This window comes from Arvicanthis niloticus, chromosome 16 (genome assembly GCF_011762505.2).
Source record: "Arvicanthis niloticus isolate mArvNil1 chromosome 16, mArvNil1.pat.X, whole genome shotgun sequence".
NCBI lineage: Eukaryota > Metazoa > Chordata > Mammalia > Rodentia > Muridae > Arvicanthis > Arvicanthis niloticus.
In genome coordinates, this window is record NC_047673.1 from 67,854,025 (window position 1) to 67,873,253 (window position 19,229).

General features: G+C 40.4%; 1 protein-coding gene across 3 annotated transcripts in view; it reads left to right on the top strand.

The window, feature by feature from the left end:
- Catspere (catsper channel auxiliary subunit epsilon) overlaps positions 1-19,229 on the top strand; it is a 122,527-nt gene that overhangs the window by 60,634 nt on the left and 42,664 nt on the right. For all 3 annotated transcript variants that reach the window (XR_013104492.1, XM_034520548.2, XM_076914579.1), the window contains one exon: positions 8,793-9,247. Coding sequence is in view for 2 of the 3 variants with exons in the window: in XM_034520548.2 (XP_034376439.1) it covers positions 8,793-9,247 (455 nt within the window). In the remaining variant the exon portion in view is untranslated. The remainder of the gene's footprint in view (positions 1-8,792; positions 9,248-19,229) is intronic.

Sequence of the window (19,229 nt, forward strand, 5' to 3'; positions counted from 1 at the left end):
GCAATCTTCATGTGTGCCTCTGTTTTTATGTCCTCTGAGCTTTCTTTACAAGTGTATCACGGTATTCACAAATAAGCACACATACACATACCCATTACCCTCATACACCGCATGCATGCATGCGTGCGCGCACACACACACACACACACACACACACACAGAGGACATAATCAACATAGTGGATTAGGGGCCAGCTGTATCTGACACTAGTAAAAAAAACCAAGTTCTGAAGTTGCTGGTCCTCCTGGGTATTAAAATTTTAACATATTCTTTTGGATGTATAGTTCAATCCCTAAATTAATGTAGGTTTATGTAGGTCTATGTTCAAATCCACAAACAAGGCATCCAAAACATTTAGCCCCTCTAAGCCTCAGCTTTGAAATCCTATGGATTAAATGTCATAACTTGTAATCACCTTTTCTCGACCCCATGTTACCTTTAATTCTTAGCATTTCAATTTTCTTCATGTATTCCAAGAAAGTGCTGTTGTAGCATCACATCATCGCCCCCTTTCCTAGCACTCCCCTTGGAATCAATACCTATCAGACTTTCTTTTATATATATATATATATATATATATATATATATATATATATATATTCTAAGTTTGCTAACATCTATTAACTAATTTTCCTTATTTATTTATTTATATTTTATTTACATTTCAGATGCCATCCCCTTTCCCCATTTCCCCTCCCTAGAAAACCCCTATCCCATACCCCCTTTTCCTTTTTGCTTTTATACATTTTTTAAAATGTTAAGCAAAGGATTTATAAATTTGGTAATGCTCAATCAGAAGTGTAACCCAATACCCAACCTAGATATATAAACTATCTTTGACTGGTGGAGACACATGAACATCTGCCTCCATGCCCCCCCATCTCTTTCTCTCTCTTTCTCTCTCTCAACACCTAGCTTCACCCTTCCTGTTAAAATAAACCTTTTCTCTCAAAATGCAATTAGAGCATAGTTATTCCTAATTGTACCAGTGAGGTACAAGATAGTCCTAATACCCAGTCCATCATTTTGTTGACTAACCAGAACCTCTGTCATCTGTCCTAATTAAAGCACTTAGTTTTGAACCTGGCTTTTTTTCTTGGCTTTAGAATGAATGTCAGCTGAAAACCATCCACTCAGATCTTTTCTCTCAAAGTAAATAGCCAGGATTGGCTATGAGACTATAGGTCTTCAACCCCGTCAGAAATCCAGAATGACTGAGTTAACTGAAATTATGGGACGCACTAAGCATAGCTTCTAAAACTTAGCCAATTTATAGAGACCGCTGAACACCTGGACAGTCCCTATACTACCAAACACTGGAGCATCAAATCTTCAGCCTTCTGGCCCAGAATCATCTGACAGACCTTAGTGATGCAAAATTATTAAGGGCTGATTACTCTGTCTAGGCAGATATAATCGGTCGGCTATTCTGCAAGCTTATCAGACTTGTCAAACACTGGTAACTTGAGGTCAGTTTCCAGGCATCTTTTATGATCTGCCAGTGGCATTTGACATAAGTGAGCATGACCTCTGGCCTTTCTAAACTCCAGTGTTTGTCAGCAGTTGTGCTACTGGTCTCATTGACATTTACAATACCTTTATCAGTTTATCATTTACCAATACCTAGTTTACAGTTTGTGTCTGAAGTTGAAGGAATGTTAATCTGAGGTTTCCCACCATTGTAATAAGATTCATGGCTATATCTGCCACATGTGGCCTTCGTCTTCCTATCTGACCTCCTGGTCAGGGTTAGATTTAATCCAATTTATATGTTGTTTTACCCAAGACGATGTCCCAGTCTCTAGGAGCTGAGTAGATACCATTTGAAGTGGCCAAGTGATTTCTGCCCCAGGACCCACTAGGCCTACAATCTAAGTTCTATCTAGTTGTAATTTCAACTTTGGTCTCTTGCCATTTATAGCAGTTTGCCAAAACATTTGTTTTCTGGTATCTTTAGAGTGTCCTAGTTAGGAGTAGTTAGACTTAGAGCAGTGCTGTCTGCCATATCAGGCATTAACTTTGTTGGTGGTTTTCTAGAACAGTCTCTCTTTAGCTAACAGGGAACAGATGGCTCAGGTGTTTTGTGGGTTTTTTTGTTTTTTGTTTTTTGTTTTTTGGGTTTTTGGGGTTTTTTTGTTTGTTTGTTTGTTTTGTTTTTGTTTTGTTTTGGTCAGGGCCTGAAAAGAGACCCTTAGGCCATTTTCCAATTTTAGGAAATGGCCTCAAATATCTCTAAGTGATCTATGTTCATAAGTCCTGTGTTCAATCTTTCTACATCTCTTACACATTTCAGGAAGTTTTCTTTCTGGGTTATCATTAGAGAAAATATTATCCTAAGGAACTGTTTGTCTACAATCCTTTAGGAAATGACCTGTTTTTCCATAGCCAAGGCATTGGCTTTCTGAGCTCTCATCCTTTTAGCAACTGCCTGTCCTATCACAGCAGTAGATTGTAAGCATTAGACCCAATAGCTGCTGTAGCTTTAACCCATTCATAAGTAATCATGGATCTCGGCTTTAAAGGATTAATAGTCTTCCTGCATTCAGTATTCAAATTCTCAAAAGCTAACGACTCAATTAAAATTTATATTGCTCTATTTACAGCTAAAGTTAATCTTTGTACAAAAAAAGAAAAAAAAAGAAAAAGATTCCTCTGGGCCCTGAGTTATTTTTGTAAATGATTCAAATAGTTTTCCCTGTGTGCAACCTTGTCCCAAGTATTAAAGCTACTATACGACATTGCCCTACGTGGCATCATTAAACATAATCTGCATTCATAAATCAGCATATTGATCTTCACCTAGTAATTGATCCTTGACAATATTAATCCCTCTAGTCCTATTATGTTGCTCCATAACTGAAACCTCATAGGTCAACCACTATAGTTGAGGGGCCAGCTTCTCAGATAGCTGATATTAAATCTTTCTAATCTTTTGGAACTATATGATTGTGTATGACCCATTTACTAGCTATCAGTTTCATGTAAGGTGAGTGCATGCTATAATCTACTATTGCCTCTTTAAATCTTTTTTTTTATCATTTCTATGAGCTCCCACCCAAATTCTTCACAGCCTTGTGGGTTTCTCTTCTCTGGAGTTAATTGTCTTACTGTAGCTGGAAAAATTACTGGAGGTTTTCTAATGGGTCTAGACTGCCATCTGCCATCTTGTTACAAGGGGGCACCCTAGGCTTTAGATGAAATTTGTCTGGGGTAACAGACAAATTGAAAAATCCTTTATTCTAACGTGAAAGATCCTCTAATTTCTGTTCTATTGCTTATAATTCAGCATTCCATCTCTCAGTACTTTCCTTATTTAAGTCTTCTTTACCCTGATCTTTCTTAGAGAGAACAGAGAAAACTACGTAATTATTATTGAACATATTAATTCAGTGCTGCTTATTAAAACAAAACTATACAGGCTCCAATTTCTCTCTGCCATAGTGTTTTCCATATTTTAACACAGAAATTATGTTTTTTTTTTTACTCTTCCTAATTCTCTCCTTCCTTTTCAGAATTCCCTTTATTATATCCAAATTCACTATTTCTATGACTGTCTATCTGCAGTTTCTTTCTGGGTTTTTTTTTTTTTTTTTTTTTTTTTTGTGACTATACACATTTACAAAACATTTCTACCTATATCTCTTTCATGGCTTCCAAACTTTAATATTTATTTCTGTACTTAGTTTCCCTAAACTCTGTCCTCCTGTGAATGCTGGCTCTGAGCCTACATTACTTACTGGTTCTGAGGTCACGAACTTTAGCTTTTCACTTGTGGAACCTGTAGGTCACTATGAGCTCTGGGCCTCAGATTCCTGCCACAGGGAAGCACAATGCTCCAGGGAGGTGATTGGGCCTCTGGAGTGAGGTTCCAGGTCTGTCCACCACCTGCCACTCCCAGAGCAGCATGCTGCCTCCAGGAAACCATTGCTGTCCCCCTCCACCCCTGACTCCCCTCCAAGAAGATCACTGGCTGCTGCTTCAGTGCCTGGAATCTCTCATTTGAGTCTTGTGTCCGGAACCTGTAGCCTAATCCTGAATCTGGTGCTGGATTTTATGCCCCACATTGGGCGGCAGGTGTTACATGGCTTTCGATGGTCTTGCTTGAGGTTTAATTAAGACACAGAGACATGTACAGTGTTTAAGGCTGTTGGCCTTTTGCTGGGGCAGAATCACAGCTAGCCTCTAACATAACCCGACTTCTCAGGTACTCCATCTTTCCAAATAGTTCTCACTGCAGGCCTCCCAGTTCCCTCTCCTCTCCCTTCTAACTTCTTTCTGCTTCTGTCCAGGTGTCCTTTGGACTCCCCTGCACCCTTGTCTGCCCAAGAAGTCCCACCATACATCCTGCCCCAGCTTTAGCCACCAGGGCTTTATTATATAAAAAGTCACATCCCTTACTCAACTAGTTGGACAGTTGGCCTTTTTTTAGGCAGGTGAGGAAGTGATATTTGCATATCCTCTTAGCTGAGCATTGTCAGCTTCAAATAACAATTGAGAACATACTTTTTCAAAGCTGGAAAATACAATATTTGTGGGCCACACCAACAATGAGGAGTCTCTGAGAAGGTGCAGAGTTGGGAGGGGGGGTGACCTGCATCAGAGAAGCCAGAGTATTGCAGCTTTCAGGGATGTAGAATTGAGGGACCCTAAGGGCAAAGTGTAAAAGCTGCTTGTAATAGCCATTTGGGGTAACCTTCTAGTCACTCACCTGGAGGGACTAGTTGAAGGTCAACCCCTACATACCACCAAAAAATAAACCTCTTGCTTTTGCATCAGCTTGTATCTCTGTGTCTCATTGGGAGAAGGGGGAGGGTGGTGTCTTAAACTAAGTACCACTGACTGAGGGTCAGGGTCTTAGAGAAAATATGACAAGAACAAGTGCGGGTAATGAGTGGAGCCAGCTCCAGAGAGGCCATCTCATTGTAGCTGTCCCAGACTTTTAAGGCCCACATCCCACCACCACAATGAGCCTTGAAAACTGGGAATACTGCTGAAGAATGTAACATTTGCCTTGACATCTTTCCCATTTTTCTGTCCTCATCTTTCTCTCTCTTGGAATGGGAGTGTTTATTATGTGCTAATGTCCCTTGAAAGTGTGTATTTTGTTCATGTTTACAGCTAAGAGTTTGCTTTGAATCTCAGAAGAAACTAAACTTGGGATGTTTAAGACTGGGATAAATGTAGAGATGGACTTGATGCATTTTGATTGTAAGATGGATGGACATGATCATTGCAGGGAGGGGGCAGTTCAGTAGTGGACAGTTTTGGTTTAAGGCTGAATACCGAGTTGTCAAGAAGTGGACTTTGATGGTTAATTATGATCGCTGAGCTGACTAAAGAATATGTAAGGAGATTGGCAAAGCACTCCCCTAAACATTTCCAGGTAGGATTAAGGGGAAATGCATCCTCTGAGTGATGCAATGCCACCCCACAGGTTGGAGACCCAGATGAAGTAAAAGGGGGAAACACCCCACTAGGCATTCTCTCTGAACTCATACTTACTTGGGTCCAGGATGCTGAAGCTGTTGAAATGCCACATAAGGACTAAAGTATCTAGTTTTTTGTTGTTTTGTTTTCAGTCAGTAATTTTGAAGGTAATTCAAATAAGCAAATGAATGAAATAAAGAAGTAAATAGAAGACAAAAAAACCAACATAGATGAGAAACACAGCAAGGAAGAAGAGATTTGGAGAAGATGAAATGGGTGGAAATGTCCATGGTGGACAGTAGACCAAGCAGAGAACAGAACTTCAGAGGCTGAATGTGACGTTAAAGACACAGCATTCAGATGGCAAAATTAAAAAGAAGATGATGTATTATTGAGAGAACTAGGGAACAGACAGGTGGGATAAGGTAGTAGGGTCAGAAGCTGCCTTCAGACGCTATGGTGAGTGGGAGGGGTGAGGGGAACAGAGTATGGACTACTCTGAAAAAGGAGCAGAGGAACATTGGAAGTCACAGTGGGAGTGACACTCCTTCAAATATGGGGGGGGGGGACTCTGTTTTTATCCAGTGTTTGATAATTATCGCAGATAGAAGGAACATGTGTGACTCCCATTGTACTACATAGAGTACTATGTGTACAAGTTAAACCTAGTTAGTGCTTATTGGACATTCTGCATATTTTCTATCCATCCTATTATGACCCAGCCCACGAGTCAGTCAATGGAGTCTGCAAGAGAGAGAGTGGAGTTGGAGGGGCAAGAGACATGAAGAATGGAGCCAAGACAGAATGTCTGATCAAGTCTCGTTTATTGAAAGAAAATCATGAGTATATTAGCACAAGCAGGGGAGTGCAGCTGAAGACACTTAACCAGTACCTTGCAGCTGGGAGAACTAAACAACAAAACAAGATGTTTATCAGAGTATGCTCAGCTGTTGTAGGCTACTTGCAAGTCTCTTGTCAGGGTGGAAAAGTATCAACCTTCAAATATATGGTCCGAGATGGTTGCAAAGATGATAGCCGTTTTCTGCTAGGAGTTGTCTCCCAATACTACTAGATATTTTGTATTATAAGGGTATATGATTCACCCAAGAATGATAGCCTGGACCCAAATAGTATGTAAACACAAAGAGTGCTTTATTCTGCAGAAGTTCAGCCTGCTGGGGTCTCCCATTTCCAAGAGAGACATCCACGTGAGCTTGCAGACACTGACTTTGTAAGACTCTGGCAAGCCTTAACTTACTGAAGACAACCCCCCCCCCTCCAGTAAACAGTGCAGAGCTGGGGATTGATGCAAAAGCAAGAGGAATTTTATGTTTCCAGCATTCTGGGGTCATCCTGAATCCAAAAGGAGAGGAGACCCTGGGCAGCTCGTTGGGCAAACCTTTATACAGGGGCAGAATAGAGAAACAGCAACTAGGCACAATGTGATTGGCAGAACAGTGTGACTTTTAAACTGATTGGTCTTTAGGGGATGAGGTGGCAAAAGCTTTCCTTGTCTGCCAGCTCTGAGGAATGTGTCTACTTGCTCTGAGCTTCCCTTATCTGCAGGTGGTCAATGATGAGCTATAAATAAGGACTGAGTAAAGCACTTACCACACAACCCAAAACAGTAGTACACATGTGTAATTGGCAAGATAGGATATAGAGACAGGACTGTCTCCAGAAACTCCTGAGCCAGCCAGCCTGGTACATACAGTAGCGAACAATGACAGTCAGAATACCTCCAGTAAAATGGAAAGTGGGGACTGACATCTGAGCTTGTCGGGAAAGCCTGTTTTTCTCTGTTTTGTTTTTCTTTTTTAAAATCATGGGTGGGATGGGTGGGAGTATATGAGAGCTTGTGGAGGCCAGAGAACAATCGGCAGGAGTTGGTTCTCTCCCTCCATTGTGTGGATTACAGAACCAAACTCAGGCCGTCATGTCTGGTGGTAGGAGCCTTTTACCCATAAGCCATCTCTCTAGCCCATCTACTGTTTTGTTTGGAGAGATTTTTAATTGTAAGCAGATTCATACAATTGTATCCTATACTTTCTTAACCATTCACCAAAGAGATCTTTGATGTCACCCACACATACATTTTTCCCTCCCACCTTTGATCTAGTGCATACATTTCTGATTATACAGATTTGATCAGTATGTGATTTATGCTAATTTATGAATCAGTGATTTACTCTGCTTCCAAATGTAAGATACATTGAGCACCATGGCCCTTGACCCCATGAGCCCACCTCTTACTTTAACCAGTCGTCTTTGAGTGTTGCCTTTGGAAAAGTAGAAAGGGCATATTCACAGAGGATATGCAAACGGCATCATCTTGAAAGAGAGCCAGGAAATCAGCACATCCAGCTTGGCCAGAGGCAGCAACAGGGGCAAAGACCTATCCTGTTTCAGGCAAAGCACTCTCTTAAGGTGAGAAGGCCGGTCATTTTCCCAACCCAATAAGGAATGCATTGTTCTACTATGGTGACCCACATAATACCATAGGCTGGGAATCTTAAACAACCTCACATTTCTGCCAGTTCAGGATCTGGGCACCATCAGAAATGAATTCCAGTGAGACCACAGACAGATTCCTGCTCACTGTATCCTCACAGGATCTCTCTCGCTCGCTCTCGTCTTTCTCTCTGGGTGTGTGTATGTATGTATGTGTGTATGTATGTATGTATAGAAAGTGATCTCCCCAAAGAGTGTAAGTGTATGCCTCTTCTTTCAAGAATACCAGTGCCACTATGTTAGTGTCCTATGCTTATAACCTCTTTTAACTAGAATAACCTCCTTGAAGTCTCTGAAGTCTCTGTTCACTCTGTGGAGTGAAGGCTCCACAACTCAAACTTGAAGGAAACACAGATCTGACTGTAACATCATCCTCCCTGATAGTGCTGTCCTTCCCATGTTCTTATTCTTTACCTAAAACACTATGTATATATGATTTATAAAGGAGGCATTGTGAATATGAGAGAAATGTACTCAAGAATAAGAAGTTCTTCAGTGAGTGCAAAGGTTCATGGTGGTTCTTCTCAAGATAGATATATAGACAGACAGAGATAGTCATATACATAAAAGTATTTTCATTAAAAGTCTACTCCAATAAAGCAACATGATTTATGATTTACTTAATATAACACAAACCCAGGAAAATGAGATGGCTCAACAGGTAAAAGTATTTGCTGCCAGGCCTGACAGTCTTGAGTTTGATCTCTGAACCCCACAAGGTAGAAAGAAAGAACCAAATTCCACAGATTGTCTTCTGCTCTCTAGACGTGAGCTTCATGTGAACATACCACACACGTACGCACAAGTAAACATTGAAAAATTAAATAACAAATATTTCTCTGTCTTCTTTCCAGATAGTATTGGAAATATTTTGATTAAAATGTTAAATAATAAACTGTTCTACGTCAAGGCTGACATTACAGAGGCAGTTCCGCTACATACATGGATAAACACGACCGCAAAGACAGCACTTTTCTTGGACAAAACTCGTCAACCATGTTTAATACACTATAACGAAAACCTCGACGAAAAGAACCAGTTGCAGATACAGCCATATCCCTTAATTCTAGAGTTACAAAGTGTAAATGAAGAATTAAAAGACTGGTGCCCATATCTGGCTTTTCAACACAATATTGAAAGTCAGTTTTACATTCTGGATAAAGGAGAAAACCTGACAGTTTGGAGTCAACTAGTCTACCCAGAAAATCGGGGTCTCTACATTATTGTGGATCACTATGGTTCAGATGTATTAACCTGGACACAAAATGTTGAGTATGAGATTGCGTCGGGATTCTGTACTAAAACTATGGTACGTTGGTATTTTTTTTATTTCTTTATTTGGGGTTTGAATAAATATAAAGGCATTGGGTTGTTTTTTGGGTTGTTTGTTTGTTGTTGTTGTTTTGGGAGACAGCCAATCTGGGCTAGTTGACTCTTGAGCCTGAGAGAGGCACTGGACTCTGCATACCTGAGGAATTGTCTACATTAGCTTAGTTTCTGGGCATGCCTGTGAGACATGTTTCTTGATCATGTTAATTGAAATGGAGATCCTGAATTGTGGGTCGCATCTGGGTTTTGATGCAGATACAGGCAAGTCAGGAAGAAAACCTTTTGCCTTTTGCTTACCTGACCTTACTCTCACTGATGAGTTTTTCTACGGCTTTCTTATGCCACTACTGTCATTGCTGATATCGGAACACAAATTGCTTGTCCTTCCAACATGGAATGAAACAAATGGCAGCTCTCCAGGAAACCTGCGAACTTACAGTACCAGAGTAGGACTGTTGAGACAGCCAGCCTCCTCCACTACACAGCTGTCAGTCTCTCAGCCACTTCAGATGAGGACAAACATGGTTGGACTGACTAGACCATAACGCATAAGACAATCAAAAACAGCCACCTTTAAAAGTAGCTGCCAGGCTATCACTCTCACCAGAGTGTTGAGTACAGCCACTGTTGGGCTACCCACCCAGCCTGTATCATGGAAGCCAATCTAATAAGTCTGTTGTTTCTGTTCCCCTGGAGAAGTCTAATACTTAAGGAAATAGACTACCTCTTAAACAGATGAACTCTGTTGCACTGCACATGAGTATGCACCTAAGAATGCAAAGAATTAGTGCAACCATCTTTACAAACCATCTACTAATAGATACAAGTAGAAAGTATATGCATTATTGTATTTCAACGTTATGTAGTATTATTAACACACGCTATCACAATTTCATTATATAACATATTAATAGTATATTATTAGTATACAGTCATATAATACAATATTAATATTGTATATTACTTTTCCAATTTATCTGAGAATATAAGCATTTCACATCTTCCATTTCACATCCTTAACAGAGAATAACTCACATGGTAGCTTCTCTCCCTTCTCTCCCCTAGTTCTGCTGCTTCAGCTCAGCCTCCTCAGTATACACACGAATGAGCCTCTTACTTCATACCAATAGAAGAGAAGAACTCAACTACTTCCAAATCCAGCTAGCTTATGGCATCATTAAAACAAATTAAGTGACATGGAAAACAGTTTAATTTAATCAATAGACTCATATTTGCTAGTCAAGCTTTTAGAAAAGGCTTTATTTTTATTTTATGTGTTAGCATTTTGCCTACATGTATGTATGTGTACCACATGTTTAAAATACCCTCAGAGGCCAAGAGAGGACATTGAATTTCTTGGAACTGGAATTACAGAAAGTTGTGAGTCCCCATGTAAGGACTGGGAACTGAGCCCAGGTCTTTTGGAAGAGCATTAGCGTTGTTGACCAGGGAGCCATCTCCCCAACCCCTGAGTTAGATTTCTTACACAGAGCCAGAGCATTTCATCCATTTCCCTTTAATTCAATTAATAACATATTTGAGGGTGCTTACCTCCTGTTTTTTATTATTTTTTTATTATTTTTTTATTTTGAGCTTTTTATTTGCTTATTCATTTAATATAGTTAAATGTGTCTGCTTTCATGAATTTAAATACACCATGTACTGCATGCAGGAACCCACAGGGGCCAGAAAAGGGCATCAGATATCTTGGAACTGAAGATGGTTGTGAGCCACCATGTAAGTTCAGAGACCTGAACTCTGGTCTTCTTCAAGAGCTGTTAAAAGTTCTAAACCAGGGTTGGGGATTTAGCTCAGTGGTAGAGCGCTTGCCTAGCAAGTGCAAGGCCCTGGGTTCAGTCTTCAGCTCTGGGAAAAAAAAAAAAAAAAAAAGGTTCTAAACCATAGAGCCACATCTCTAGTTCCTGCTTTTTATTTTTAATCTTTGTATCTATTTTTACTTGTGGAGTTTGTGTGTGTCTGTGTGTGTGTGTCTGTGTGTGTATGATATATCCAGTTGGTGGTTGTATGTGTCATGGTCCACATATGGAGGCTGGAGGGAAATTTTCAGGATTTGCTTCTCAGCTTCCTCCCTCTTGGGGCAGGGGCCTGTCTTACTTCTGCTGCTGCTCTGCATCTTCCAGGCTGGCTGGCCTGTGAGCCTGAGAGCAATTCTTCTGTCTCTGCCTTCCATCTAACTTTAGGGGTGCTGGGAATACAGATGTACACTACCAAATCAGGCTTTTGCATGGATTCCAGGTATCAAATTGAGGTCATCAGGTTTGTAAGAGCAACTTTACCCTCTGAGCCACCATAGTGGAGCATGTATGGTTCTTCAGTTCATTTTTCTCATTCATGGTCCTGAGAGTTATATACTCTGTATTTCTACGCAGGTTTCCTTAGAGGGTATGGAATGAATATTTAATTTATATCAATTTAAATTAAATTGTTTTATTTTTCCAAACTTAATTCCTTTTTTCCTTTCTTTTTTCTTTTTTTAGTTTTTGTTCATTTTTATTTTTTTAAATTTATTTTTATTGAATATTTTATTTACATTTCAGATGCCATCCCCTTTGCCCAATTTCCCTCCCTAGAAAACCCCTATCCCATGCCCCCTTTTTCTTTTTGCTTTTATACAATTTTTTTAAATGTTAATCAAAGGCTTTATAAGTTTGGTAATGCTCAATCAGAAGTGTAACCCAATACCCAACTAGATATATCAACTATCTTTGACTGGCAGAGACATGTGAACATCTGCCTCCATGTTCCCCCACCCACCCACCTCTTTCTCTCTCTCATCACCTAGCTCCTCCTCTCCTTCTCCTCCTGCTTTCCTTACCTCTCCTCTTTCTCTCCATACTCCTCCCACCTTAGTTCTTCCTACATATCACCCTTCCTGTTAAAATAAACCTTTTCTCTCAAAATGCAATTAGAGCATAACTATACCGATTTGTACCAGTTAGGTACAAGATAGTCCTAATACCCAGTCCATCATTTTGTTGACTAACCAGAACCTCTGTCATCTCTCCTAACTAAAACACTTAGTTCTGAACCTGGCTTTTTTTCTTGGCTTTAGAATGAATGTCAGCTGAAAACCATCCTCTCAAATCTTTTCTCTCAAAGTAAATAGCTAGGATTGGCTATGAGTCTCTAAGTTTTCAACCCTGTCAGAAATCCAGAATGACTGAGTTAACTGAAATTATGGTAAGCACAAAGCATAGCTTCTAAAACTTAGCCAATTTATAGAGACTGCTGAAAACCTGGATAGTTCCTATACTACAGAACGTAGTATAGTACTACTGATCTTCAGCCTTCTGACCCAGGATTATCTGACAGACCTAATGATGCAGAATTATTAAGGGCTGATTACTCTGTCTTGGCAGATATAATCAGTCGACTATTCCACAAGTGTGTCCTTTTCTGGACAGTAATTTGTCTGTAGATGGAAAGGGGCAATTCTTGCCTGGTCAGGGCTGTCTCACCACAACAGGAATAACTCCAAAGCTGCTCAATTTCTTCTTAGAATCCAAGACAGGAAGCTGTCAGGAGCAGACAGGTGTCTAATCAAAATGAACATTAATACAGAAATGTTTATAACGTCAATTCTGTGGACTTCTGATATTTTGAAAACCAACTATCCATGTAAGGTAATCTGGACTGTTGTCTGTTAACTCCTCTCAGCTATTTCTAAATAAAACATAGAAAACACCCTAACAATAAACTCAAAGCCATGAATTTGCTATAGGCCTTTAACTCACAGGCTAACCATCTCAAATCAGTTAAAAAAAGTTAAAGAAGGACTGGGTCTAAGCCTTGTATTCCTAAATGTGTTATACAGGCACAATGCCTATGAGAGTAACAATATTCATCTCACTTTTATATCAATAAGAAGCTCGTACCAATGAAAACCTTGAATTTGAAATCAAAGTAAATTTTGTACCATTTAAGAAATTATAACTTCATCTTAATAACAATTATACATATTTCTACCAGTAGGTTATGGCTATGCAATAAATCCTAGCTAATCCTCCCGGTTCCAACAAAACCACTACTTTCCCCTAGAAAGACAGCCCAATATTAACCACCTCAGTCTCCAAACCCAGGGAATAGGGGCGCTGACACTTCATTAACTTTTTCAAGCTGATTATGGGCGTTGAGATATTACAAGAGAGGCAGGGGATTGATAAGCCTCTGACACTGTGTCTTCACTGCATCCAGCTGGAATTCCATAACATCAGAGATTCAAGCAGGTCTGCTCAGCTTGCTTGATGAGTAGATACACCAAGGCTGTGTATTCTGCAATATAAAAATCTCAAAACAAATTTCAATCTCAAGATAATTTTTTTTGTTTGAATTCTGGAATCTAATCTTCTGGCGGCCTGTCTCTGTCATGTCTAATCCATATAATTCTGGGAGTTTCTATGAGGGTGTGCTCCCACCATCCTGCCATTCCTGCCTCCCTGCTCTCGAAATTCCCCAACACTATCCAACTTTCAGGTACCAAGGCTGTCTACTTCCACTGATGCCTGGCAAGGCCACCCTCAACTACCTATACAGGTGGAGCCATGAGTCCCTCCCTTTGTGTTGTCTGGCTGGGAATTTTAGAATGGCTACTCCAGCTTGTTTCTTAGGACCATTTGCTTGAAATTTTTTTCCAGCCTTTTACTCTAAGGTAGAGTCTGTCTTTGCACTGAGGTGGGTTTCCTGTATGCAGCAAACTGCTGGGTCCTGTTTATGTATCCAATCCATTAGCCCATGTCTCTCTCTCTTTTTTTTAATTAGATATTTTATTTTCACTTCAGATGCCATACCCTTTCCCCATTCCCCCCTTAGGAAACCCCTATCCCATGCCCCCTTTTCCTTTTTGCATTTATACATTTTTTTAAAATAATGTTAATCATAAGCTTTATAAGTTTGGAATTGTTAAATCAGAGGTGTAACTCACTGACCAACTTAAGATATAACAACTATCTTTGACTGGTGGAGATACATGAATATCTGCCTCCCTGTCTCCCCCCTCTTTCTCTCTTTCATCACCTAGCTTCTCCTCTTCTTCTTCTCCTCTTCTTACTCCTTTTCTTCCTCTCAGTACTCCTCCTACCTTAGCTCCTCCTACACATCACCCTTCCTGTTAAAATGAAACTTTTCTCTCAAAATACAATTAGAGCATAATTATGCCAATTTGTACCAGTGAGGTACAAGATAGTCCTAATACGCCATCCATCCTTTTGTTGACTAACCAGCACCTCTGTCATCTATCCTAACTAAAACATTTAGTTCTGAACCTTAGCCCATGTCTCTTAATTGGGGAATTGAGTCCGTTGATGTTAAGAGATATTAAGGAACAGTGATTGTTGCTTCCTGTTATTTTTGTTTTAGAGGTGGGATAATCTTTGTGTGGCTATCTTCTTTTGGATTTGTTGGAAGAAGATTACTTTCTTGCTCTTTCTAGGATATAATTTCCCTCCTTGTATTGGAACTTTCCTGTTATTATCCTTTGTAATGCTGGGTTTGTGGAAAGATATTTTGTTAATTTGGTTTTTGTCATGGAATATCTTGGTTTCTCCACCTATGGTAATTGAGAGTTTTGCTAGGTATAGTACACTGTGCTGGCATTTGTGATCTCTTAGGATCTGTATGACATCTGTCCAGCATCTTCTAGCTTTTATAGTATCTGGTGAGAAGTCTGGTGTAATTCTGATAGGTCTGCCTTTATATGTTACTTGGCCCTTTTCCCTTACTGCATTTAATATTTTTTTTTTGTTTTGTGCACTTAGTGTTTTGATTATTATGTGACAGGAGGTATTTCTTTTTTGGTCTAGTCTATTTGGCATTCTATAGGCTTCTTGTATGTTTATGGGCATCTTGTTCTTTAGATTAGGGGAGTTTTCTTCTATAATTTTTGTTGAAGATATTTATTGGCTCTTTAAGTTGGGAATCTTCACTCTCATCTATACCTATTATCCTTAGGTTTGGCCTTCTCATTGTGTCCTGGATTTCCTGGATATTTTGTGTTAAGAACTTTTTGCATTTTGCATTTTGCATTTTCATTGACAGTTGTGTCAATATTTTCTATGGTATCTTCTGCACCTGAAATTCTCTCTTCTATCTCTTGTATTCTGTTGGTGATGCTTGCGTCTATGACTCCTGATTTCTTTCCTAGGTTCTCTATCTTAAGGGTAGTCTCCCTTTGTGATTTCTTTATTGTTTCTACTTCCATTTTTATGTACTGGATGGTTTTGTTCAATTCCTTCCCCTGTCTGGTTGTGTTCTCTTGTAATTCTTTAAGGGATTTTTGTGTTTCCTCTTTAAGGGCTTCTACCTGTTTACCTGTGTTCTCCTCAAATTCTTTGAGAGTGGTATTTATGTCCTTCTTAAAGTCCTCTATCATCATCACTAGAAGGGATTTTAAATCTGAATCTTGCTTTCCTAGTGATATGGAGAATTCAGGGCTTTCTAGTTTGGGAGAACTAGGTTCTAATGATGCCAAGTACCCTGGGTTGCTGATGCTTATGTTGTTGCGTTTGCCTTTTGTCATCTGGATCTCCTTAGTGCTACCTGCCCTGTCTCTGACTGGAGCCTGTCTTTCCTATTATCTTGGTTGTATCAGAACTGTGTGGGGTGGGTGTTACTACTGGGGTTAGATCTGGGGCCCAAAATCTGCTCAGTGCTCAGGCATAGACAGGAAAGAACCAGTGCTCCTGGCCAGGACTGACTTCCTGGGTCCTTATGGTCCCAGTTACTCCCTGTTTGGGGTGGGCGTTGCTGTCTGCTTACCTAAGATACTGCCCGGGTTAGAGCTCCTGAGAGGCCTGCTTCCTCTGGGTTCTGTGAGATTGGGGGCAGAGCTGACACCCAGGATCTGCTCAGTGCTAGGGCCCAGACCAGAAGGAACCAGTGCTCCTGTCTGGGAGTCTCCTTTTTTTATTCTTCTCTCATCCTGTCCACAGTTTCCCCTGCCTCTACTCCTCCCAGCCTCCCCTCCCCCAACACACACACACACACAGAGACACACACACACACATACACACACACACACACACACACACACACACACACATACCCCTTCCCTCTCTCCCAGATCCACTCTTCTGTTTTCCTTCAGAAAAGAACATGCCTCTTAGGGAAATCAATCAAACACAGCATAACAAGACTAGGCACAAACCTTCATATCAAGGCAGGGTGATGCGTCCAGTAGGAAGAAAAGGGCCTCAAGAATGGGCAAAAGAGTCAGAGACACTCCCTGTTCCCACCAAGCTAAAACCCACAACACATGTGCAGAGGATGTAGTACAGACTCCTGCAGGCTCCATGATTGTTGCTTCAGTCTCTGTGAGCCCCTATGAGCCCTGCTTAGCTGATTCTGCTGGCCATGTTCTCCTTATAGCCTCAACCTTTCCAGCTCTACAATTCTTTCTTTCCTCCCCACCCCCACCCTCTTTTGCAGGCTTGTCTGAGCTCTAAGGGAAAGAACCCAGAGGGAGTCTCCCATTTGCTTTTTCTCTGGGCCTAATGGAAAACTTATATACTCTTATAGTCAGAGATCTAGAGTCCATCTTTTTCTTTTTTTACATCAGTCAAAAATTTCATTACAATTTTATTTAGCAATATATTTTAAATGGCAATATATCTACTTGGTCTTTTTCCTTCTGAAATTTGAGTTACCCCCATTCTAAATATCTAAGTGTTTTAGGAACATCTTTTAACATATCTTTTTGTGAAAGGCTACTGGTGATTGTTTATATGAAAATATATTTACCTCATGGAAGAAGTAAACATATTTACTTATGGAAGAAAAAGTATCTTGTGTGTGAGTTGGGCTGTGGGTATGCATGCCATGTCACACATGTGGAAGTCAGAGGACAACCTGGAGTGTATCCTCATTTTCTACCTTGTTTGAGGTAGACTCTCCTCCTGTCCCCTGTTGAGAACCTTACTCTGCCTCAACGCTTTGGGGCTAAGTGCTCTGGTCAAGAGAGAGAGTGGGGCTCTTGGGGCAGGAGACGCGAAGAATGGAGACAAGACAGGGTATGATTCAGTCTCATACCAAGTCTCTTTTATTGAAGGGAATTCTGAGGTATTTATAGGCTTTTGCCACGTGCCTTGTAGGCGCGTGGATACCATGTGCCTTGCAGGTGTTGATATGAAGTAAGCCTTACAGGCGTCTATAGCGTGGATAGCACGTGCACTGTGTGCCTTGCAGGCTTGGATACCATGTGCCCCTTACAGGCATATATCCCCTGGATAGCACGTGGACAGCACGTGAACCGCATGCCTTGCAGGCGTGGCTACCACGTGCGCCTTGCAGCTGGGGGCAGTAAACAGCAACACAAAATATGTGGGATATCAGAGTGTGCTTCAGCTGTTGTAGGCCATTGAAAACCAAATCTCTTATCAGGGTATATGGTTCCAGATGGCTGCAAAGATAATCTAGTCGCTTTCTGCTAAAAGTTGGCTCCCTACAGTCCCCTACTGTACACACCAATGTGGCTAAACCATAGTTCTGGGAGTTCTTCTCTCTTTACTTCTCCTCTTGCCACAGAAGGACCAAACTCAGGTGCTCATGCTCAGTGAGCACTCTCCCCACTGCGCCATCTCCCCGGCCCCAGCACTTGTAATTTTAACTCTCAACCCTTAGGTGGGTTTTCCAGTTCTGTTCCGTGCTTCTGCAGGCAGTTTTTGTTTGATAGGGGTAGAGGTAGGTTCCTTTGCTCCATACTGCATGGAATTTGGGGATGTGAAGTTCATTCTTTGTATCAGACATCTCATCAGGTATTATTTACACATTCATCACTTTCTTCTTGTCTCTTATAACTCTAATTAGTCACATGTTAAACTTTCTCAGATCCTTCTCTATGAGTAGTCTACTCACTTGTGTATCTACTTAGTCTCTCTGGGATACATTTGTACAATTTCTTCTAGTAAGTTTTCCACATCAGTACTTGTCATGTCTGACCGGTTGTTACAATTGTATCTGGCATTTATGAAAATATTCATGTGTTTTAGTTGTGTTTCTATATTCAGTTTAGCTGTGCTGTTCCGCATGGAAGACTCTTCTCTGTTGTTTTTAAAGTGCACTAACACATTTAATAGCGTTGTCTACACTATGTACTGCCAAGCTTGCCATTTATTCCGGACACACCAACGATTCATTCATTATTCATACTACAGGTTTTAAATAGACTATTACATTCATAAAATACACTTCTAAGCAGATTCATAACATAGTTTCAGTGCTTGTAATCTAAGACAATATATGTATTTGGGCATCATTTCAAAGACAGTCATCATCAAAGCTTGGAGACTAGAGACTGTGGCTACATTTCATAACAGGAAACATAAAAATCTGAAAACTATTCATAAGCAAGTACATCACCATCAGTTTAACTCACTCTTCACTCATGAGGGAAAGCAGTAGTTTGCAACAGAATACAGGGATAAATCTGGTCACAGTCCCATTGAACTTCATGGGCTGCAGCTTTATCAGATTAAATATTTTGTGGTGTTCCCTTTAGTATTCAGCATCTTATCACCAAGAATTTTTAGAGGGACCTAGTGTATTCTCATCAAAATACATTAACAAGAACCACATTTAAGTTACCTCTCCCTAAAGACTATACACACCTGCATAAACACAGAGACCTGCCCGGAAGCAGCATATGAATTTAAGTTTTGTACTTAGTGAACATGTGTATGTGGGGTGAGGATGTTCACCCCACTCTCACATCTGTTCTGTGAATGATCTTTTCTCCCAGTCAACCATGATCTTATGAAATGTGGAAGACTGACATTTCATGTTCCTGCAGGAAAGGAGACAGGAATAGACTCACTACAAGGATTTTTAAAATCACTCAAAAGAGAACACAAGAAAGGGTTCTGGCAACATTCTACCTATGTATAGCAACTGAAGACTTGTAAAATGGTTCGCAGAGATGAACACTGGAAAGGAAAATTACATTACAGTCT